Source organism: Phaethon lepturus, unplaced genomic scaffold (genome assembly GCF_000687285.1).
Source record: "Phaethon lepturus isolate BGI_N335 unplaced genomic scaffold, ASM68728v1 scaffold26443, whole genome shotgun sequence".
In the NCBI taxonomy this organism is placed as follows: Eukaryota; Metazoa; Chordata; class Aves; order Phaethontiformes; family Phaethontidae; genus Phaethon; species Phaethon lepturus.
This window is the reverse complement of record NW_010530119.1, coordinates 1-15,867: the sequence shown is the minus strand read 5'-3', so window position 1 is coordinate 15,867 and position 15,867 is coordinate 1. Positions and strand designations below refer to the sequence as shown.

The window sequence follows — 15,867 nt, the reverse complement described above, 5'->3', positions numbered from 1 at the left end:
ATGGCACTACGACAGACTGGCACAGATCCTTGCTATAAAGCTGCCGATGCTTCATGGAATTAACAACTCTCATACTGTTTTCTGCGGAACAAACTTGGGCCTTGTCTCTCCTGTTCTGAGACAGCTGCAGAGGCACAGGCAAACGCAGTGAGAATTCACAGCTGAGGAGTTCAAAAAAACTGAGATAGAACAGGAAAGCTAGCACAGAAAAGTTTGGAAACATTAGGTTTTTGCCAAGGGCAAGACTATAGTTTAGTTTTTATCATAAGCCTCTGGCTTATATTGGATCTGGGTTTTAACCACCTAGTTTAACTCTGACTTGAATAATTTCTAAAAGTCATTAAGGCACAGATGCTGCCTTCCCTTGGTGAGGCTGCAATAAAGATGCAAAAACGCTGTTTCCCAGTTGCTTGGCCACAGAGGGACTAGACAGGAGGACAAGAACTTTCCTCCTTCCGTACAGATCGGGACAAAGTAGCAGAGATGGAGAGAGCTGTGGTTCTGCCTTACCCTGTGCAGGACCAGACCAGTGCAGGGAGGTAGAAGACCCTCATAGGGATGAAGTGGTGGCACATCGTCACACGCTCATGAAATCCGGGAAGCGGAACCTACTCCTCTGACAACAGCACCAGTCTGCTCCGCTCGTCCCGGAGGCCACCCCAAGGCCACCAACACCCTGCCCCTCACAACTCGGATCTCGCCCATCTCCTCCTCACCTTCACTGCAAGGCTACAAACAGCACCGGCAACGACTCGCACACAACAGGGAGGAAAAAATATTACCACAGAAACTAAATTTAGAACTTTAGGGCACCCTACAATCAATCATGATTTACCCAATTAATCTCGGGAGTGGAAGGGCACAGGAAACATTAAAAATGGCATGCATCATACTCCAGGGAAGGTCTAAGTATTTAGAATACAACTGGTATTCAAAACTGTGCGAGTCCTCTTCATTTCCTGTGACAATTTTTAAAAAGTAGGTATCTAACATCTTAAGGAACAAGTGTCCTTTGGACTAAACCTTAATTCTCAGTAAGAGGAAAGCAGATTAAAACCAGTAGGTATATACACACTAGCTGTATATTCACACACATTATGTAAAAGCAGCTTAAAATGCCCTTCTCTCTTTGCAAGTCTATGAAATGTACGTTGTCTTTATGCAATCTGTTTCCTACAAGGCCCTCACTAGAAGAGGAATTTGCTGCCTTTTCTTTGAAGAAAAGATTTTGCGTGAATTTTTTCTCCTTTTTTTTGGCTTTTTTTTTTTTTTCTTTTTCCTTTTAAATGCACTGTCCTGATAGTTATTCTTTTTCACAGGAGACTGGCCAGGCTGGTGGTCGGTCCATTCTGTGCCTGGAACTGTACAGGAGGTGGTCCATCTGTCCACTGAAAGATAACAAACAGCATGAAAATCCTACAGCCGCAGCCTGGGGAGGAATAGCAGCGAGGCCAGAGCAAGGAGCTCGCCATACAGACCTTGAGATAATTAAAAGATTTCATCACAAGAAGTTGCATATCAGGTTTGACTTTGTTTTACATGCGTGGAGCTCCTGTCCCTTGAAGAGTATTTTTTCTGAAGCCACTCCACATGCCCGTCATTCCAAGCCTAGCTGACTCCCCTGCTGCATCCAGGGTGAACCGCGATCAAGTGAAAGCATTTCCTGCTCTCACAGGTAAACCTCTGACCGTCCAAACACGGGAAACCACGGCTTGCACAAACGAGGGACCCAACTTCAGAAGTGTTTGAGCCCGCTATACACTGTGCCTATAGCACTTCCAGAGCAAGTAAAGCCTCTGGTTCTCACCCATTTCATTACTAAAATATTTTCCTCTCACATTAGTCAAAAATCTTCTAAAATGGGCAGATTTAATATTTGTTTCTTAATCCTCTTCCCCCGCTACGTTTTTAATCCAGCAGAGATTATGCAAAAGCCAGCAACGGCAAGCAAAGACAGGGGAGGCTGGAGCACTGGCTCACATCTCTATGCCTGGCCCACGGATGGAGATGGGCACCTGGCTGTGGGGGTCTCGACACATCTCGGCTGTGTCACAAACACTTTCATTCTCAAGGCTCAGGATCCCTTTGCGAGCAAAGCCAGCAAACAGCATCTTCCTATTGGCCTTTTTTGCCCCCTTTCTTCTCCCCAGAAGGGGATGTTGGGAAAAAGATGTCAAGTTCCTCGCATCTCACATTCCCGTCTGGACATCATTTCAGTCCAGAACAGCAAATTAGCTTACACCCTTGCAGAGCTGCAGCTTAGGAAACCATTCTGTATTTTTAAAACAGTGTTAAAAGTGTTTCTGACAGGAAGGACATCAATATTTGAAGTGCAGAGAAGGCTGCCCCTTAAGGCAATGGTTATGCAAACATCAAATAGTATATTAACTGGAAATTCAGATTTATAGAGAAGACAAAGTTAACCCCCAACTTAGGAATGCCGAAGTATCAGTAGAAACTGCACTTTTAGCAGTGTACAACAAAGCATTCCCTAGAACAAGGCAGACTGGATGACCTAAAGATTAAAATTAGAACCTGAGGACACAGTAAGTTTCTTTCAAAAGTAATAGTTGTCACTAAAATGAAATGGCTACCTGCTACAAAAGCCAATTAAAACACCTACGTTCTGGTATACTAAGAAAACACTTCTAAGAAACAAAGACCATACCCACCAAATAAACTTTATAGAAGTGAATTAATTGAGTCACGCTTCCTTTTCCTGTTATCAGTCCAGTTTAAATACTAGGAAGTAGACCGAATTTTGGCAACTTACTGAGAAGCGTGCTCAGCAGAAGAAAGGAATAGCAAAGGAACGCAAAGCACATTGTTTTGCCTCAAAACCGCTCCTAATGGCAAGACGGAGATTGCTTACCGTGATTAGATTGTGTTCTGGAAGACTGCACGCTTCAATGTGGTCCTGGAGGAGCTGTTGCGAGAAGTTTTGATGCATCTGTGCGGCCTCGTGTGCATCCATGGCGTTTCCACAGGCTTTGTTCAGGTCTGAAAGACAAGGGTATCCTCTGCTCACCAAGGAACGCTGCCGATAATTCTCTTATCTGAACAGACTGTTCCCTATATTTGATGAACCCTTGTATTTGATGACTGAATCACTTAAACAGCCAATATACCAAAGTTCTACCAGTTCTGAACCACAACACCTTTTAAGAAAAGCTGGGGCATGGGGGGAACCTGAAAGCCTTCCCTTTTCCCAATAACACTGGCAGCGCACATTGCAAGATTTGGTGTTATTTCAGTCTCCAACTATTAAAAATAACATTAAAGTAGCTCTAAAAGGAGAAAGCAAACTTCTCACTCCAATAGAAGCCCCTGTGCCTTTTGGGTTTGCATTTTGAGTTTCCAGCACCATCTAGTGGGAACAGAAGACTCCCAGGTTTCTCGCTGCAGCTGCAGGATTCACCACCACAGGTTGCAGAGGTCAGGCAACACTTCTTTGGTGAATCCTTGTTTTGTCAGGGTTACAGAAGCTCGCTGCTTTGCATACACTGAAGCTGATCCTAGTGTCTTGTCTTCTGTGAGGTTTATTCACAGGCATTAGCTCAGATTTAAGAATGGTAACCTACTAAGAATCACCCAATTCCAGCCAAAAATTACAAGCAGCACAGCGTTGGCAGGAGCTGAGACACTGCACCTCCTGCCGATGAACATGTGGTTGCATTTTGTTTATTCCTCATGGAGCACCTCTTCTTCAAGAATAGATAATTAGTTCTATAGAGGAAGCTCTTTGAGCCAAGGGGAGCAAGGAAGGGGGGGGGGGGGGGGGGGGTGGGGGGGGGGGGTGGGGGGGGGAATCACACCAGAACAGAAACTGCCTCTCGCTGTTCCCAGGCTAGTGGGTATGACCGGAGGCAACAGCAGCTGAACATGGTGGCGTGGTGGTTTATCTACAGCAGATTTATCACTGTACTATCGGCATGTTTTGCACATGAACTACCACTTGGAAATGAGTAAGAAAAGTATTTCAATTGCCTGGAAGTGGTTTTGTAGCAAAGGCAACAGCAAAGCAGAAAATAAGCCTGGCCCACAGTGCTCAACGCAGAACACCATGCTTAATAGTAAACATGACAATTTAATTTAAATTGAAGCTGCGGGGTAAGTTCTTGGAAAAAGGAGAGAGTTACTGCATTATTTTCTAGTGAGAGCAAATCAGTTGCAGCATTAGTGTTGATGGTCTGCCAAGAAGCTAGTCAGTATTTGAACAAAGCATCCTGGAGCCTGCGTACGTCAGATTAAACGATATTTATGTATGAAATGATATAATAGTCTCTTATATTTATTAAAGCCCATACACAGAAGCAAAGCCTAAGTGAAACTTAATCAAATGTTTACTACAATTGGAACTGCAGTCAAAGAAAAGCAAAGCAGAAGAATAGATGCTAACACGGGTGCGAAGCGGTCGCCAGTTCAGCTGTTCAGATCATGAACTGCCGCCCGGCCTCAGCAGGAGAAACCGGCTGCTGCCTCGCACCAGTTGCACGGGGATGCTGGAGCTCTACAGGGCCCTCTCACCCCTGGCGTCTTACAGCCCCCCGAAACACCCCAGCGGAGTATCTGACAGCAGTGCCAGAGCTGCAGCCAAAGAGGATGCCCAAGGGGCTGAAGATCAGCAACTGGAAGAACCATCTTGCGCTTCTATTGGTATTTTGTAAACCCAGGTAGTCTCTCGGCGAGCGCTAGCATTGGCATACATACTCAATCCATACTCATCCCCATACTCAATCCCCAGGTAGTAGCAATGGGCTTTTTGCAGCTTTTTTTTTTTGTAAGTACAAGACCTTTTCCTAACTTACCTCTCAACAGAGCTGAAGACCACAGCTGCACAGACATATCTGGTATCTTGCTTGCAAGCTGCATGGCTGGTACTACCATATTATTACTTTCCTGGTGAAGAGCAGATATCAACACAAAATGGATTTTCTTCCCCCCTCCTTGCCAATACACATTACATAAAGGAGATGCTAAATTTGTGACGAAAAATTTGTCTACTTTAATTGCTGCCATGTTCTAGCTAACAAGTGGAAGTGCTTAATGGGACAATAACCCAAACACATCATCTAAAGCTGTCTGGAATTTTGCTGTCCTAGGAATTATGGTGTCTATGTTGTGCAAGATAATAGAAATATTTCATGCAGTCTGGCATATGGTGAGAATTAAGGAGCTTGTACCCATAATTCCTTCCAAACAATCCAGTTGAATGATGTTATTTGTCTTTTATTCAGCTCCTTTTTTCAAGCGATTTCAGGCATTAGGAACACACACTTCTAGAACAGACTTCAAACACTACTACTTTGTTAAGTGTGACTGAACATGCAAATTACAGCTACAGAATTATGTAAGTCAATAAGCTGCCAACTTTTAGTGGGATACCAATAAACAAGCATTCTTATAGTAAGATTAATTTCACAAAACGCCCTGATTTTCTTTGGCAAATGACAAGTCAAACATTTATATGGTAATACCAGAGACAGTGAAGGCTTACCCTGTGATTCCCTAACACATAGAATATATGACCCAGGAGTACGAGAGAACACGCTGTTAATCGATTCAAGTCTTCTGCATTTGACATTTTCAGTGTCTCTCGCAAAAATCGTCTACCAAAACAAAAGCAAAAATAAAACGTTTTAAAAACTCTACTTTCCCTCCAGTACGTAAGAAGCATCATGAAGAACTAAATTAATCCAACTGGCAAATATTAGCACTTAGGAATAAATGTGTGCTGCAGGTGACCTTAAACAAAGCACTTAATTCTCAAACCTCACCTTTCATTTCACAAAGATGACTGTAATAGAGGTGAAAAGGCTCTGGAAAGCCTTTGTTTCAGATGTGCCGCTGCAGAACGCTGCACCAGTATTACTATTAGCATTCAGAACTAAAGAGATCTAAACCCAACAGCTTCCTGGTATTTCCCCTTAAGTAAAACAGAAGGCTGACTAAATCCACAGGGAGAAGAGCTAGCAGGTTTGAAAGCAAGGCCTCGGGGTTTTCATTTTTATCTTAAAAAGCTTAATTTAGTTTCTCCTTTTTCCCCCCCAACCTTCCAAGTGCACAAATTTATACTCACTTTGCCTCATTGTATCTTCCTTGAAAGAAGGAGAACAGACCTCGGATGTAGAAAGCCGCAGCTCGAAGACAGTGAGAGCTACAGACAAAGCAACGCACTGAAATCTAGGCATTGTGCAGTGATTACATGCATTACAGACAGATTTCTAGGAATTTGCCTAATAACCAAATCTCCAAACAAAACATTATATTTAATGCGTGGTCAGAACTTCTGCCTTGAAAAGAAGTTGATTATTTTGTTTTCTTTTACAAAAAAAAAAGCCTACTACAAATCCAGTATTACCATCACCAATGCAACATCAGCATGCAGATAGTTTCTGGATTCTCACCTCACAGGAAAATTATGGTCTGGATTTATCCTTTCCAATAAGCTGTAAAGCTACAAAGTGGGAAGGGAAAAGAAAGATAATCAGCATTTCTCACATACACAGGCTTACGGTACTGACAGCAAGTGCTTTTATAGGAAGTGCACGTGAAATCAAAATGGTGCAAGTTGCCACAACACACTGAAGTTTACTTGTACTGGTTAGATGATAGCACAAATATTCCAATATTAGGAGATTTCATGCCCATTTTGATCAAGTTTTTTTACAAAATATGCTTTCTCAGACTTCATGGAATTTTCTAGACAATGTTAATATTTCCTCAGAAAACTTCTAGCAGTCATATCCAACTGAGCTGTTCAAGACACAAACGAATGCTGTACCAGATTTGCTGTTTAATTAAAACCAGAAATCAACTCAGAAGAAAAAAAGGTCCACTTTTAAAATCATTATTTCTACTCTCTAAGCTTTTTAACAAAGCACTGTGTGCGTTACAGTTCATTTACAGCCCCTTCACAAGAAACGCGCAAGCACATCTCTGAAAAGTTACTAGAGAGGGATCAGGCACGTCACTGCAAGAATGCACACAGCTGAATTTTTGTCTTAATACTGCTTCAGGCACACCGCTGAAGCAAAAGGAACACACGTGCACATACCTATTTCTGGATGTTTAGTTAAACCTTGCTAGGTTTTAACGTTATCTCATAAACCCCCTACACAAACGGAAACTGAAGCAAACAGGTTGAATGAGTCAAGATAACAGAGCTAACCACAGGCTTCGCACGGGGAAGCTTGCCCTCCCAGTGCTGTAGAGAATTCTGTGTACACTCCAGAATATTCTGCTTGGGTGGTTTGCAGCTAGGCCAGCCGATACCACTGGTTCTTTACTGTTAATTGCCACTAGCCTGATGAAGGAGTTGCCTGGCTGCCAGACACGGCACTGCTTTGCAAAAACGCTCAGAAAAAAGGATAATCCAAGCACAGTAGCTTGCTTTCTCTCCCAGAAAGTTCTGACTCTTAGAACGACAGTCAGAAATCAGCTTACCTCTTGATGCCGGTTGCCTTCCCTGATGTACACACTGGCTAAGTTTGTCACAATAAATGCCCACAGTTCTTGATGTGTAGTGAGCTAAAATGAACAAGATACCAACAGCACAGTCAAATACTTCAACATCCATCCCAGAATTTGCTCGCCCCATATAATCACAGATTTGGTGTCTGATATTTTGCTATTAATAAATCCTCACGACCTGAACTGTGACCAGCATAGAAAAAAAAAAATGAACTAGTGCAACTAATATAGATGATCTCCAGATTTCCCTTCCAGCCTCAGCTGTGCAGTGACCCACACAGTTGCAAGAAGCCCATTCCCACACTGAACATCCACAGAAAATAGTTCGTGAAGAAAATCTTACCCTCAGTGCTGTAGTAAATTGTGCTTCTGCATTATCCATGCAATTAACAGAAATGCAGTAGAGGCCCTGTAGAAGACATGATATTTCTAAGGTGACACAGAACATAATTACAGCAAGCCCAGAATACAAAGAAAGGCATGCACAAAACCACAGAAAACTCAGGGTATTAGCAGGAAAAAAGGTAACCAACAAGTCTTAGTTTTGCTTGGCTCTGGAAAAAATAAGCAATTGCTATGCAAGCTCGTTCAAAATAGTACACTCCTGTAAAAAACAAGCCATTTATCTAAAAAAATATCCTCTTAAGTTCTTGAAACACTCCAATAGCAATGCTATATAAATTCTCCCCTTTACACAGCTCTCACATCTCAAACATGCACAGTATAGAGCTCATGTGTTTACCTTCCATACTAACCTCATGCTACGTGTCATTTTAAAAAGGGATTTAAGACTTTGACAGGCTTAAATGAGTCCCCACAACAGGCCTGGCAACTGGTAACGCAGACCCCATTACCCAGCAGGAAACCTTGCCGTCTGCCTCGCCACGTTCTCATTAGTTACTGGTGGCTCTATGAGCCTTGGAAGGGTCCTCCCGAGAGTCAAAAGTTTGCTGCTAATCACAGACACTTACTAACAGAGTGTGCAGCTGGGCAGCGTGATTAGAAAACAGTCTGGGAGACTGCTGGCAGAGCTGACAGACTTGTGAAATCTGTTAGGAAAAAAAAAAAAGAGTATTTTAAGATACTTTTTCTCCATTTCATTTTATGCTCTAAATCCACCTACTTGCATCACACGCGTCATTCAGTACGTTTCAGTGATTGGTTCAAGAATCCCAAATCACGCTCCTAGGTAAAAGCGGAGGCTAGACTTGCCTCAAGCCGAGGTACACACACTGCTCCATACACACGCCTCCCACGCAGACGCAGACTCAAACTGGTTTTGAATTATTTGCTTTGCAGCAGCTCCACCATATGGTGGCACCACCTGCAAACCGAGTCACAGATCTCTTCTGACACGCTCAGAATTTGAGTTGGCACGCAACAGAAAAAAATGGAATCAAAATCTTCCACAGGATATGTGCTTGTAATGAGTTTTATGAGCCAGAACCAATGATTATTCTTTTAGCAGGCTAAATTTCTCCCCGTCCCCCGAGTACACTCATGAGAAGGCTGACAGCAGAGGTTGAGATGATACAGCAGTATGTCCTATAAGTAAGGGATGGCTGAACAAGAATTAAAAATGACTGAGAAGAGAAAAAAAGCAGAGTTCCTTCTTGCATTAGAGAACACCATTCCCTCCTCTTTCCCCCCAAACTACATAAGAGGTGGAAAGAAAAGAAAGGCAGGAACCTTAACAACCGAGAAATACTTGGACAAGACAGGAATGCTAAGAGGAGTTAAAAGCCACCTGCAGTCATGAATCGGAGGAAAAGAGAAAAGACACCAGAATCAGACTGCAAAGTACGATCAGGAAGGTGTCAGTTGTAGCCACTGTAGTCAATTATTAGCAACTGCAAAATGTTCCTAAATAAAATATTTAAGAGGAGGCTAATTCCACGGCTACAACGTTGCGGTACCCTGAGCACCACTCAGGCCTGACTGTATCTGTTAATAGTTTACCGCTGCTGGAATCCCCGTCAAAGCCCAAGTTTCTTCCTCAAAACTGAAATTCCCATATTTTAGAAGTTATCACTGCATACATCCACAACTAGGGAAATGATGAAACCCCATTTTTACCTCCTGCAATGCCGTGGCTTTGTGTCCCGTGACAAGCCGACACATGATAATGTGTTCCAACAAAATAACTTGGAAAGATGACAAGATAGGACTGCAGTCCAACACTGAAGAGGGAAAAGTAACTCAGTAAGTGAAGTTAAGACAATATATATCAGCATCCTAACCACACAGCCTGCCCCGCACCTAGCCAGCTCCCTCAACTGCAGGCGGTCCAGAAAGACTTCAATACAAAAATTTCTTTGTGGAAATCTAGAATGATGTCTTTGGCTTGACCACCTGGTGTCAGAAGAGTCAGCGCACTGCCCAGCTCCTCTTCTGTGTGTCCCGGGAAGGATGGCATGGGTTGAGAAAAAGGAAACACTCAAACCCCACCAAACCCACGATGCCTGAACTGTCACGAGCAGGAGTCTGAGCACCAGTTAAGGAAAAACTCCTTGGGAACACACGCTCATTTTAGAGAATCAAAAGCTTGGATAACCAAATACATGGACAATCAGAAAGACAGCAGGAAAATGGATGTATTTATAGCCCCATTTACTGAGTTAGAATAAAAACCCCAAAAACTTGATTTCTGTATTCAAAGTAACTATTCAGTTTTAAAACAGAGCAAAGTTTTTAGATGCAGCAGAAACAGACTGACAGCAGGCAGTCCCAGGGAGCTAAATAAGCTTGCTGTGGTTTTGTTGGGGTTTTTTAAATTTAAATTAGCAACAAGTAATGGAATCTTGCAGCATCAGCTAAATGATAATCCTTCTTACTTTTTAGCTTCTCTAGCTGCATGAGTGCTTTGTCTGTGTATTTCTGAGCCTTCTCCAGGTACCCTGCTTGCATGGAATGCATCACTGTCACCTGCCAGAAAATACAGGAAAGATTACAAAAAGTTATCTTTGCAAAGAGGAAAGGTCTGAGAGTTCACACAACTTCTCCTTTTTTATTTTGTAAATAAATTTTGACATTGTTTAGGAGCATAACCATATTCAAGAAGTAGGCAACTAGTTTCAGGAATTTGCAGTCAAGATCATCACTCTTGGTAAAAATAAGCCAACATCGCTCTACTTCATACAAGTTAATCTGACTCTATTTGGCTCAGATATTAATGAAGTTACATTCCAGTTTCCAGACTTCTTGCACAGTCTCTTCACTGACATCACCGAAAGCAATAGTCTCACAGATGCCGTGGCAGAATTAAACTGTCAGTGTAATGTAAAGCAGCATATGGTCTGCAGGATCTATCGCTGCTGGCTCCAAGCAATTTTTAACCAATTCCTCATTAATTAGCAATATACATTAAGTAAAAAATGCTTCTCACCAAGTAGACAAGCACACACATGTGTTCCTTGGGCAGCCAGTGAAAGAGATCAGCAGGGTTGCTGGGCAGGATTTCATCATCATGCAGCGTGGAGATGGTCTGGATGCACTGCTGAAGCTGTTTCAGGCACGGCTTCACGCTCTTCACCTGCAAAAGATGATTCACATCACACATAGCCACTGCAGCCCAGATGCTTGAACACATATTTAGTTGGGAAAAGTTGCCGGGCAATAAATAATCTCCACATTCAGGAAATTAGTTCATGCATAAATCACACACTAGCATGACAGAACAGTGACTACTTTAGGCCTGTTCCAGGATTAACAACAATCAGCCCTTCGTATTTGTATATACGACCAACAGACACTCAAGATGTTTTTCAAAATTATACACAAAGCCTGTTATCTCCACCAACATTATACGGAAGGAAGAGCAGCCGCCATGGTTATAAGCATACCACAGTAAACCTTTCCTCGGGGAAGAAGAAATGAATGCAATTTCTTCACTCCTCACTTCATTTGTGATTAAAATCTATAGAAATTAAGTTTCATTAACAAAAAGCATGGCGCAGCAAAAAAAACCCCAACAAATCCCCCAAAATCTCCTCAGTGTAGTAATTAGCTACTTTTGAGGCAGTACTCTTTTCCCCCAGTTCTCACATGGGATCTCCAAGCAGCCCAACTCGCACGTACCTGCCCAGCATCCAGGTAATGCGTGACCTGCAGGACTAAGAAGAATACACGTAACGACTCCTTCTGGATGGGGTTTCCTTGCCAGTTTTCAACTATCTGCCCACAAAGGGTAAGGAGAGGGTGCACCTCCTGCAGCTTTCGTTCCATTAGAAGGAGCTGCAATTTTAAATAAAAATTCATGAGTTTTGTGCTAAACAGATTAAACACTCAGAGAGTCACGGCAGAGCCCCAGGTATGTTGATCTATTATTTCAAACAAAACCAGACTCAAAATCTGATTGCAAGAGCACAAGCTTTTTCACATGACCAGATTTTTCATCCCTAATTACAAGAGCTCCAGTGACAATTTGCAGTTATCCTTCTTCCGCCCAGAAAATTATTTGTCATAATTAATAAAGGAGAAAAAAAAAAGCAAAACTTATTCACGGGAATCCTGCAGACTTAATGCTTATGCCAGGTGTATTTTTATACTGTGCTTGCTCACGTGAACAAAACAGAATATATAAAGCACAGGTAAGAGTGCAAGATACTTTAAAACAAATAACCTGTGTTCAGGCAGGTTACATTCTACCACTCTCTAACAAGAAAATAGTTTATTTTAAAAGTACATCCAACTTACCATCCCCTTGCTTAGCAGAAAAAGTGCTCTGAAACAAAACAAAATGATGTCATGCTCAAAAAAAAGGTTACCCAAGCCACAACCGCATACATAAACCTTGAGGAAAAATTAATCTGCTGTTCTCCCCCTCAAAGACAACAGAAAAAAAAAAAAGAGTATTAAGGAACCTGCCACAGAAAGCACATTAGATGGAACAGTCCAGTCATAGCCCCAAGAATCAAAATCCCAGCCTCTCAGGTTTGTATCTAAGCTTTGGACAGTTCCAGTTACAATAGTCTAAGGCCAAACCAGGCTACTGGGAAAACATGCTGACAAAGACATTAAAAAAAAAAAATTTCAAAAAAGCCTTTCCAGAGTCTTAGTGGACATTATTGGTTTTAACAGAAAAAGGAAGAGCAGTAAAAACTCTCAGATCTAAGAGAACACTCAGAAACCTTGGTTTGCCTGCAAAATCCACATAGCAATCACAGGCCACATCTCTAAATAAAAAAAGCAGAGCAAACCAAAATACTTTCTGTGAGAAGGGAAAGAAGTCCAGGGAACTCACCTGGTATACTCTGATCCTACCACCCGAGCATATTCTGCTCCAACTCCGAGAAGGTCACATGCTGATACTAAGTCTTTTTCAAGTGTATGTAGTTGCTGAAATGAAGAAGGGCCATAAGGGATGAGCATTTTCTTTGTGAACACAATTAGCAATTTTAAAAAACGTAATTACTCCTGTGCTTTACACATGACAAGCGCTAAGCTGGTACTTGTTAAATATATCATCTGATTTTAGACTCATTTTCCAGGAACACCTGGCATTCTCCAAAAAAAGTCTGTAACATTTCAAAGCAAATGTCTCAGCCCAGTTTCATACCACGCAAAGCTGTTATAATTCATTAAGATCATGTACAGATCAGATCCCAACAGCTCCAAAGTAACCATGGACTGTTACATTGGAGTAACTGGAACAACAGAGAAAGCCTGCAAGGTGTTTCAGGGGACGGGGAAAGGATGGTGCAGCCGCCAGAGCACCTCACACTCCCTCCCGCCTGCCAACTTTTGTACGTTCTCCAAACCCAGGTCAAAAGCCACACCGTTGTAGAAGAACAGGCACCAAGGCACCAAGACACACAGGCCTCTGTGGTCAAGCAAAAGCCAGAAAGGAAATACCACACCAGAAGAGAAATCAGCAAAGAATGTCAAGCTTCGAGGAAGGATCCTGTTCAGAGGGAGGCACTGAGAAAAACGCTTAAGCTTCTTGTGAGTACTCAGGCATTAACTCATTGCAAAGTAAACATTTGTCCTTTAATCGATAGGAAAGTAAGGCTCTCCACAATTCACTGTTCCTAAACTACACAAAGGAGCTTGGCAATTCCTTTTAAAGGAAGTCTGCTTGTTTAAGCTCATCGGGACAGGGGAAAAGACAAGTACAGGTGACTATTAAAACAGTCTTCAAAGATAAAATTGCCTCCTAACTAGCTTTCCACTGCAGAGTACTTGTAAAGAGCAATTAACTCCCTCAACTCTCACGTTAAACACCTCGAGGCTCTTTAGGAGCAGAGAAGAGGCATAACCTGGAAAAATAGGGGGAGTTCTTCAGCAATTACCTGCCCTTCCCACTGATCAGTTAACTTTCTGCACATGCTCCCTTGGCCTAAAGCATTGGATCACTCAGGAAAATCAGCACTTTAAGAGCAGTTACACAGCTGAAGACTGTAACAAACATTAAACGCTGCAAATTCCAACATGCACCAGTTTATTGCTAGAAGCAAAGACAGTCTGACCTGTGCAGCTGAAGCCACACTCAGAGCGTATTACAGAACAGGAAGAGTAACATTGCTTGGAGGCCTCTACACCAGCTGCTTTTCCCACCTCAGTTCTGCTGTGTGCTAATTAGGTTGAAAATAATCAAAGGAACACTTCAGGTTGGCAAGCTCCAATTCCAGCAGGATTTAAGAAAATATTTGCATTTACTGCAAGCCATCAGGTACATTTTATTTTGCTCCACCTCTAAAGTTGTGTGTTACTGGAGCCCACAGGATGATCCTTGCTGTTTTCTTGCCTAAAAAGCAGGCCTCGATCCAACCTGTAGTCTACCAACATATCATTACTTTACAGTATGAACTTTTCTTCTTTTGTGTCTCCATTAGCAGCAATCACGGGGGCAGGAAGGTATCCAAGCTCTTTTTAAGATGAATACAGATATTTTCTAGCCATTTTTTCCAATCGCAGCACTACAGTAACATGGGCATCAATATAAATCACTTACTGCAAGTTGAAAAAGCAATCTACAGTGCCAGTACGGAGTCTGCTGTGAAATCTGAATAGCTTTGCGTAACAGAGGTTTTGCTGTATCCACTGAATTCTGAAACAGAAGCACGCACCCTAGTCATCATAAAGAACAGGCTACTGGGAACTTCATCACTAACAATAACAACTTTTAAACTAGCTGTATTCTGTGTTGATCCCCCATTAAAGTCTCATAGGTCAGGAACCTTAAAACATGAAAAGCAACGAACCCAAGTATTTAACACGCAGGCCCACACATCTACACCTGACTCAAAGCCTGTTCAAAAGTATTATCTAACTCCTTTGGCCACTATTCTAACATGCACTTTTTTCCCCCGCATATGAGAGAATAGGCAAACATTTGCTTTAGTGAAAGTAAAGACTAGTCAAGGCTTTTCTGGAGAAAAAGCATAAAAATAGCCTAGGAACACAACAAAAGCCTGAGGAAAACTGTCTACTTCCCTCCATCCATTCAGATTAGCCTGTCTTTGTCTAAATGAGACCTAAAGAAACACTTTGGCCAAGCAAACTTCCTTTGCTGTGGAAGACGTTCATTGCAATTCCAGCAGCAACTTTCACAATAGGAAAGACCCAAAATCTTTCACACTTACGCTTTAGTACTCTGTATTTACACTACAGCTGACCTCTAAAAATCTCATAAATCCTATTATTAATAGCAATATACTACTCCAAGACCAAAGACACTCAAATTGAATGCAGCCCTGCAGCCCCAGGACAAGCAACAATTTCTAAAGTAGTCTCAGTGCACTCACCTCCTGACAATACAGTTCAGACAGAAGGCTGGCTGCCTCAAACTTAACATCTTCAAACTGGGGAATCTAGCAGCATCAGAGTTAAGTAAATATTAAACACTGCCTGAAACACAGCAACACTCCAAAATCCACAAAACCCTTAACAGAACATAGGTGTTAAGAAAGTGCTCCACAGCCATGGAAGTAGAGTAAAAATACCCCAACCCCAGGGCCAGGCTCTCTCTGCAGAGGCGCTTTGATGTCGGAGCCCTCGCTGCAGGAGCGAGGTGGCCGGGCTGCGACGCTCCTCGCCCAGGCGGCCAGGAAAAGGATACTTGCTGGGATATCAACCACTGCAAGAGAAGACAGCGGGTTAGTCCGCAACCACCACAGGCCGGCCCCGCTGACAGGGCCCCCTCATAACCGCCCCCCCCAGAGGCTCACCGCCTTCTCCAGGTGCCCGCGGGCCTGGTCGCCGTTGCGGGTGTGGTGATAGAGGACAGAGCCGAGCTGGAGGTGGGTGCGGGCCTCCATACGGGCCGGGGGCTTGCGGGGCAGCACAGCCTGCAGGCAGTGCACGCAGAGCCGCACCTTGGGCGGGCTCGACGTGCGGAAGTGCTCGGCCAGGCCCAACAACGCCAGGTACCACGACTCCCCCCCGGCCGCGCCG

The 15,867-nt window shown here is 43.0% G+C and overlaps 1 protein-coding gene across 1 annotated transcript; it reads right to left on the bottom strand.

Annotated features, from left to right (window-relative positions):
* Positions 1-1,246: 1,246 nt before the first annotated feature.
* Positions 1,247-15,851, bottom strand: MAU2 (MAU2 sister chromatid cohesion factor; the record flags this gene model as incomplete). The annotated part of the gene is made up of 19 exons (XM_010284180.1): positions 1,247-1,388; positions 2,873-3,000; positions 4,809-4,899; positions 5,498-5,609; positions 6,080-6,157; positions 6,408-6,457; positions 7,447-7,530; positions 7,817-7,882; positions 8,445-8,522; positions 9,550-9,653; positions 10,308-10,398; positions 10,859-11,005; positions 11,551-11,706; positions 12,169-12,196; positions 12,716-12,810; positions 14,426-14,521; positions 15,219-15,284; positions 15,533-15,550; positions 15,642-15,851. Coding segments are annotated over 19 exons (1,773 nt in total), but the record flags the coding sequence as incomplete, so codon positions are not given.
* Between the last annotated feature and the right edge of the window lie 16 nt (positions 15,852-15,867).